This window comes from Rhagoletis pomonella, unplaced genomic scaffold (assembly GCF_013731165.1).
Source record: "Rhagoletis pomonella isolate Grant_MI unplaced genomic scaffold, Rhpom_1.0 Rhpom_scaffold_00002, whole genome shotgun sequence".
Classification (NCBI taxonomy): Eukaryota; Metazoa; Arthropoda; class Insecta; order Diptera; family Tephritidae; genus Rhagoletis; species Rhagoletis pomonella.
The window spans coordinates 10912550-10921140 of NW_023458556.1; the positions used below are offsets into that span (position 1 = coordinate 10912550).

The 8591-nt window shown below is 37.9% G+C and overlaps 1 protein-coding gene across 1 annotated transcript; it reads right to left on the reverse strand.

Annotated features, from left to right (window-relative positions):
• Window positions 1-1434: 1434 nt before the first annotated feature.
• Window positions 1435-1858, reverse strand: LOC118734552 (dorsal root ganglia homeobox protein-like). Its single transcript, XM_036464267.1, has one exon. It carries the CDS (start codon window positions 1792-1794, stop codon window positions 1543-1545), a length of 252 nt encoding a protein of 83 aa, XP_036320160.1. The 5' UTR covers window positions 1795-1858; the 3' UTR covers window positions 1435-1542.
• Between the last annotated feature and the right edge of the window lie 6733 nt (window positions 1859-8591).

Sequence of the window (8591 nt, forward strand, 5' to 3'; positions counted from 1 at the left end):
GTATTTAATGTTCGGCTCCGCCCGAACTTAGCCTTTCTTACTTGTTATATATAAGATTAAATAGAAATCAAATAATATTAGTAACTAAAACATATTTTACATATGTATGTGTGATTGTAGTTTATAAAAACAAGTTCATATTTTGGCACAAGTTAACAACTTGAACTACAAATTGCTCGCAAGAAACTAAATTTCCTTGTTTTTAAGCGTCGATTCTGTGTCACACAGGTTCCCCTCTAACGTGGTTCAATGTAAATATGTATATAATTTTTTGTAAATAAATAACGTATGAAAAATTATGTTGATCCATATTTATGATTTTATAAGCTCAGCAAATCATCACTTTTTTAGCCAACTTCAAAAAAATAGGAGATTATCAATTCGTCGAAATATTTTTTAATTTGGTTTAGATCCGACTATTGGATCTTGAAGAAATTAACGGTACTCCTAAATTTGTAGTTGAGAATTGAAGTCGGTTGCGTTTTTTGCTTGGAAATTATATATGTACTTGTTTCAATTTGAAAATGTTTTGAAAATTTCATTGATTCTAAGAGATTTCTATGTGGAGCACCGTTTTTAGTTCAATACTTTTAATATGAGTTAATTAACCAATCATATTTTGTCTTTTCCTGCAGAAATATGCTCTTATAAAATATACAGTGACTCAAACAAATGACTACGTGTTTTTTAAAATATTCGTAATGTCTTCCAGCAAAATTTTTTTTCTATAAAAATACCGTCCAAGCTTTAACCAAACCCATATAAAACACAGTTTCAAATTTTTGTATAAAATGAACAAATTTTCATCAAAATTTAAACCTTTTAATCTGAATCTTTAGAACATTTTTCGGTAGGCAGTTTTACAGTTTTACAATTTTAGTCTGATGAAGTGCAAGTTTCAAACGGTTAAAAATCGCGTTGAATTTGAAAATTTTTTTTGGTGACGGGTTTTTGCAATTTTCTCCATATATGTAAAAATATATATATATATATATAAATTTCTTATGGTATAAAGCGCAGGAGACCCTTATCAAAAAAATTTCGAAAAATCAACGCCAGTTTTTGTAAATTGCACTTGTTATATAAAAAAAAGCCGGGAAAGTAGTCTAAAAAAAAAATCTCAAAAATCAACGGAATTTTTGAGCCGTTTGAAATTTTCACTTCATTGGACTAAAATTGTATGGACTATAAAACTGCATACCCAAAAATATTCTAAAGATTTATATCAAAAAGTTGAAATTTTGACGAAAGTTTGTCAAATTTTCCTCAATTTTGTACAAAGTTTGAAACTGTGATTTATATCGTTTTGGTTAAAGCTTGGACGGTATTTTTATAGAAAAATAACAAAAAAAAAACTTGCTCAGAAAATATTACGAATACTTAAAAAAAAAACCAACAGGTGGTCATTTGTTTGAGTCACTGTATATTCCTTTAAGCCGAAGTCACCATGCACCACTTCAAAACTGCATAATCTCAAATTTGTATGCACTAAAAGCATTCATTTAAATACACATCCACTGGATCGAATAGTTTTTGAAATTCTTAAGATATTCTATATAATTTCTTGACCACAAAACCACACTTCACCTGCACACGCGCTTCACTCAAACTGATCCGCAACGCCACTTCCTCACGTAGGAACACATCCGGATAGTGAGTTTTTTGGAAGAGTGACTCGAGTTCTTGCAACTGCTGCGGCGTAAAAGTTGTACGATTACGACGTTGACGTCGCCGACCGAACATGTATTCGGTTAAAAGATCTCCGGGTAGAGGTGATAAGAATGGACCCGCCATTTTTCCACAAAGTTCAAATTTAATTATCACAAAAAAGCGCGCTACAGTTTTACAGCCTATTAGCGTTAGGCTATACAGAATAAATCCTTTAGCTGCTGCCCGTTAATGTTGCAACTAGGACGTTCGCGAGACGACTGTGCGCATCCTTAGCCATTGTTTGCCTTTTATTATTGCCCCGTTTACCACTGATGTGTCCTTTATGAGCGCTCATTTGCAAGCACAAGACGCATTTACAGTTGTGAGAAGGCAGCAAGGAAGGATTAGTGGCTGCGGGTGGGTGGCAAGCATCTGAGCAATGTTGGTTGGGTGGCAGTGAATGCAATACGCAGAGATAATTAGTTGTGCCAGCTATGGTTTGGCTCATTGCCTATGCTAATGCTGTACTTTTAGCATTTATTTCTAAGCAAATTTTAGCAACAAAGCTTACGCATGTAGTTTATGCTTAGTCGCTTATTCTCTCTCTCTCTCTCTGTCTCGAGTTGTAGGAGCACTAGCATCGCCGCAGCTGTTCGTACAGCGCTCTGAGAGGTTTTTGCATGGTGCTAAAATCGCATTTCCTCCACAAGCATCACTGTATAATGCAATTTGTTTTAAAAATGTTTCCCAAGCGGTGAATTGGGGCAAAGATTTAAAGTGGTGGGGAGCAGCTCTTCTTCTCTACTAAGTACATATGTGAAATTCGATTAGTTGATTATATTTTTGTTTACTAAACAGACTTCGGGACGAAGACACAATCAGGCCGATGCTGAGCAGAAACTCCCTGGGAGTTTTCTCTCTTTGCCCTTTCCTCCTACCATGAATAAAAACTCCCTGAGGATTTTTTATATTAAATGGCGCGTAAAAAGTGTCAAAAGTGTCTACTCCCTGGTAGTTAATTATTGGAGGATTTCTTTCTCGGGAGAAACAAATTCCCGGAGAACAAACTCCCCGTTAGTATTAAAAATTGGGCTGATAGTGTCGAAATACGGCTGGGAATTATATCCGGATTGGTTGAATATCCGGATAATCGATCGTAGATATATTAACCGCATATCCCTATAGAAAAATTAACGGATATCCGGATTTTATCCGTAAACACCAATATCCGAATACATGGATAGTCCTGGCCCTAGTCGAAAAGCGTATGAGTGCGAAGAGAAAATCGAAATCGTTTACTTTTGATTCAATAGCCGAAACGCTCCTCAGATAACGCAGAAGACATATTTATTAGTTTTGGCCCAGGAGCATGGATTCGATTTCTTGTGAGGGCCTATGTCAATCAGTAGCAAAGTATGGTGAAACAACTTTTACTATGCCTTACTTACTTGCCTTTCGAAAATTTTTACTGCTTGAAATACTCTTCTAGGTTTCAAAGTTATGCATTTATTAGACGTCTGAGCAATAATATTAGAACCAAAACACGTGTAATCCGTCAAGTAAGTTTTATGCTTGCTGCAAGCATTTCGATTAACTGCCATATTTCAAGAGCTTTTTAATGTTATGCAAATCAGCAAAAACCTTATTAGACATTGCTATATTTAAGACAACTGGTTTGGACTCACAGGTCCACGCTGACCGATGCAACGTGAGCTATTTGGGATCGATATGGGGAGTTGAAGAGGGTATTTTCCGTTACAAAAGGAGATGTCTGAATGCGGGAGTGCGAAGAGCTTGAAAAGATGGCTGACAAGAAAAATGCCCGAACATTTTACCAGAGAATTAGGCGACTTACGGAATGTTTCAAGACTAGGGCGAACTTCTGTAAGAACAACCATCGAGACTTAGTGACTGCTGTTCAGAACGTATTTAAATTATAAAGGGAACACTTTTACATCCTATTGAATGGTAATATAACTGAAAGTAGAGGAGAAGACGAACCCGAGAATCAGTCGATGATGACGGAGTCCATGTCCCACTGTCTGAATATGACGAAGTACGAATAGCAATTACGCGGCTGAAAAGCAACAAAGCTGATGGAGCAGACAGCCTGCCAGCTGAGCTATTTAAGTACGACTGGAAAGAGTTGATAAGTAGCATGCATAAACTCTTATGCAGAATATGAATAGATGAACGCATGGCCACGACAGCAATTTGAGTGTGCTCTGCCCAATCTACAAGAATGGCGACCCACCATACGCGCCAAACGCCTGCGGGGGCAGCCTTCTAAGCATAGGTTGCAAGCTCTTATCGAGCGTATTGCGTGAAAGGCTGAAGACCACCGTCAACGAACCGATTCGGCCTTATCAGTATGGCTTTACTCCTGGCAAAACCAGCGTCGACAAAGTCTTCAAAATATTGCCGCTTCAGATAGGACGAATGGAAGTTGTCTCTATGCCAAGACGCTTGAATTTTGTATCTCCGAGAAACTAATACGGCTGTTTAAAATGACGAGGAGGAGGAGCATTGGGAAGCACCTTTCCGAGCTGTTTGACAGGGTGAGCCCCTTTTCAGGGCTGCCAACTATCCTTAGCCATGAGGTGCCAAATTGAGGATAAAAAAGTGCCAAAATGTGCGAAATAGAAAAATAAAAGTGCCAAGGTGTCATTCTTTTTAATCCTTTCCTTTTACAATAAAATGAGAACCACATTTCTAAAATAAAAGTGCAATGCCAAAATAGGATAAACCAGCTGAATAATCGCTTAGGCTTTTATTGTGCCAATCAACAAGAAGAATAATGTCTTGAAAAGCTTGAACAAGACTAGAACATAATCTGCCTTATCCTCAGTTTCGCCCGAAAAAAAATTCACCCGAAAATTTTTTATCCGCCTATAGTATTTACATGGAAACGAAAAGTATAAAGTGAACCGGTTCGGGGAAAATGAAACCCATGATAAGGCTGTATATGTATTTATACTATAGGCCGATGAAAAATTTTCGGGTGAATTTTTGTTTTGGGCGAATTTCAGGATAAGACAGAATATGAATAACTTTGATGGCTTATTCTAACAGAAAACTAACTACATCAAGTATTTCAAATGCCTGGAAGTGTTTCGAATGATTCAATAGTCCTTTATCGCAATCCACAGCTCACATTACATTGCTTTTGTACTCGCTCTTCCACTCTCATAGGAGGATAGAATGAAAGTAATTGATGCGATACGAAGAAGAAATGATGAAATTAAATCAGAGAGTGAAGGTAAACAGAAAATCTGATGTTTATGTTGTGATTTGTTTAAGAGGCTACTGAGCAGTATTTTGCATCGCTTTCTGCCGGAGAGCAAGTGTTCAGCTCGGCTGGGGTGGCTGTGAGTTCGTCAAATTATTTTACTTCTGCATTTTTTTTTTCTAATATTTACTTACTTGTTTGTATTTATACACACTCTCACATTGATAAATAGGCGTTTAAATTTTATTGGTAAACACGAGTAATAAATAAATATAATTTAACAACAATAACAAATAGGAAAATACCGGACAAAATAGCGAAGTTGGTGAAGATCCTTGTGTGGGTAATGAAATTCAGAAGCATATAAAATTGAAACAACCAATGAAATACACGCGCCGCTAAAGCACAATACAACAACACAACAACAGCATTAATAGCATAACAATAAAAGCAACAAACAACAAAAACAACAAGCAGAAATTGAAACTGTGGTGCGGGTGTAGTTTACAGGTTTAAGCAATTACAATGAGCGCAATGAGATAAACAACATTGTGGTGCAGCAGATGCAGTGAAAGCGGCCGGTGGATGGGGGGTGGCTTGGTGGGCTTGGTGGGCTGGCGGTTGCACCCTCAGGACAGCATTGAGAATGTATTGTTATTATTGCTATTGTGTTTTACTCCAAGAACTGTATTGTTGTGCGAGCATCCTGCCGCACATACTTGCTGTGCACATGTATGAATATGTGTGTTTGTGTGTGTCATGTGAGTGTAAAAGCGTGCTCAACTGTGCCGTTTTATAGGTGTAAATGTATTTGCGACTGTAAGTTAAACAAATGAAGGGATGTAATTTTCTCATTTGCACGTTTTGTTTCGTTGTTGTTGCTGCTGGTTGTTTTGCATTTATGTAGGTATGTGTGTAGTAGCAGTATGTAGGTATTTGCCTGTGTTGGTCTTTGCTAAAGCATATTGTATTGTTGTTTCATACCTTGCTGTAGCCTCCCCTACTGCCGCTACGTTTCCTCTTTGCCTGTTGGGTGGGACGATTGTATGATTGTATGTCTAATGGCTGGATGGCGGGGGTCACCGAGGAGTAAGGGGACATAGCGCTTGCGCTAAAATTATATTTATTTATTATTTCAACAACTGCAACGGTGGCGGCTGACTGCAGCTTGGTGCTTTGTGTTTGTGTATTGTTGCTGTTGCTGTTGTTGTTGTTGCTGTTGTCGTTGTTTTGCGCGCCGCAATAGGCGGAGCGGCAGTGGTGGATTCAACAACATTTCACAATTGAAGCCAATCATAAACGAGCAACGTGTTGTCCACACGCGCGCCGCCTCAGGGGGAGTGATGGGGGGGATATGCTGTTGTACCGTAGAAAGATCCATGAGAAGTGTTTTCTTTTTTGGGAAGCGTAGAGGCGCGCGCGCTTTTCATTAAAATTATGAATATTGTTTCGCTGCTTCCCTTTTACTATGTACGGTTGCTACTGGTTTTTGGTTGGAGCTTCTGCTGTTCTCCATTTTTAATTTTGTAATTTGATGTGCAGCAACAACAACAACGACTAAAACTGTATTTTGCAAAACAATGCAGCCAGAAACTCATTAGTCGACTAACGGGTGACGGCCACAGTTGCACGATGTTGTGGATGGATGGTGTTGGTGGTGATAGTATTCAGGTGGGCGGCGGTGGTTGGTCGTGTGGCTGGTTGGTATGCCATTTGACTGGCAGCTGATGCCTCCTCGATGATGGTTCATTAAGCGGAAGGGCTGTGAGAGAGCGGTATGATTACGTCAAGGATACAACTTAGGTGTTACAATAATTTCCTGCTTAGTGCCGTTATTGTTTTAGTGCAACGAAAAAATTATTACAGTTACGTCTATTATTGTAGTTTAATGGATATGGATTTGCCGGATTACATTATACATTTCGTTTTGCGCGAATGGGATTATAATTCATTCAAAATATGTATTTTATAGTATTTAAGATTTTCAGAATAAGCTTGGTATTATTAGTATTGTTTTACAGACGATTCGTAGAAAGGAATCTTCAGCGACGCATTTAGAAGATTTAAGGGCAAGTTCTTAAAAATCTTTAGCGACTCTTCTTGTGTGATTTATAAACAAAAAATTTTATGATTAAAGAGCCAAGTAAGTCCATAAAAACATCTACACCATGGGTACACCTTTATTTTCTTCTAGATTCAAAATAAGGGCATTCAAAATTTAAAAAAAAAAATTGGGTCGCTACCAGTGCTTCCAAAAATTTAAACTATAACTCGGCCTGTTTACGAATTTGTTTCAACAATATGCCAAATTTAACAGATTTCAGATTAAATTTTCTTCGAAATTTTACAATTTTTATTTATTTAAATTTTTTTAAACCCTAGTAGCGACTTCTAAACATTTATTAAATTTTTTTTTTTAATTTTCGTTGATGTGTTTATTTTGTACGTAAACAAAATAAAGGGTTGCCCCATACTAAATTTGGATGTTGATAGTTTAAGAACCAGCCTATTATGCATACACAAATTTCTTTTAGGGCCATTGAAAACAATACAATAAAAAATAAAAAAAATAAAAAAAGAGCGAAGAAATGAAATGAATCTTAACCGATTTAAAAAAAAAAAATCGTCTGCATCTTAGTTTGAGTATCTGCAATCGGGGTTCTGCAAAGTTATTTACAGATCGATCAAAGCTGGATGGGAAGATAGGTGGAGGTGTCTTCCGCGAAGCTCTCCACCAGCCGGAAATTTAGTCTACGAGACTTCGGATTGGTTGCTCTCTAGTGCAACACCTTTTAAAGAGTTGGAAATTTATTCCGACAGCCAAAGGCTCTTTGCTCCTTTCAAGGCTGTGCATTCGAGAATGGTGAAGGGGTGTCTGTGACTTTTTTATCGACCGCGTCGGATTACTTCGCTATTTAACTAACTTAGTTTCCAGGTCACTTGAAATTGCATGGGCTTAGCCCTTGAGGAATTACTGCTAGATAGAGAAGGCCTGGGAGCTCCCCTGACCTCGTGTGGTCTGCTTCTGAACAGATGGGCATTTAGTCAGCTCAGCGAGCGCTGGGCGAAGACCTTGGAATGCAATGCGGCAATATCCTTGTGGCCACGTTTAGACTGGTGGCAGTATGGGGAGCTTTTGAGACTTAGTAAATTACATCGCTCGCTATTGGTGGGAGTGCTAACTGGTCATTGCGTGATAGGTAAGCATACCGTAAGGCTGAATATCTTCCATGACCCTTACTGCACCAGCTGCATAGAGAATGTTCAGGTGGAATCATCTCGACACCTGCTTTTGGTTTAAGCAATCCCTGTGAGCTTTCGGGAATGGACATCAATCGATATAAGAGCTACGTTGCGAGCACAGGGCGTTTCTCTTGCAAGAAGCCATAGGTGTCGTCATTTGTCTTTGGTGGGCGACAAAAATTTCAGACTTCCCAATTTGTATGGAAACACCAACGTAAATCAAAAGTTATGAAGAAACCCTGCCAAAAGATAACCAAAAGGTGTAAATATGTACTACAATTGTGCAAATCTTGCTTTGTTCTAATTATTTATGGTTGGCTATTGTTTATGCAACTTTTCGATCGATAAAAGTTTTAAAATTATATATTACCGTAGGCCGAAAGTCCGTTTTTTTTTTAAATTTTGGTTGGTAATAGCAAAAATATTGTTCATTATGCTCTAAAAACAATCTGTGTGAAAGATGACAATT

Bases quoted from the DNA above. Each gene is read 5' to 3' on its own strand.
- LOC118734552 (XM_036464267.1), bottom strand. From the start codon at position 1,794: ATGGCGGGTCCATTCTTATCACCTCTACCCGGAGATCTTTTAACCGAA.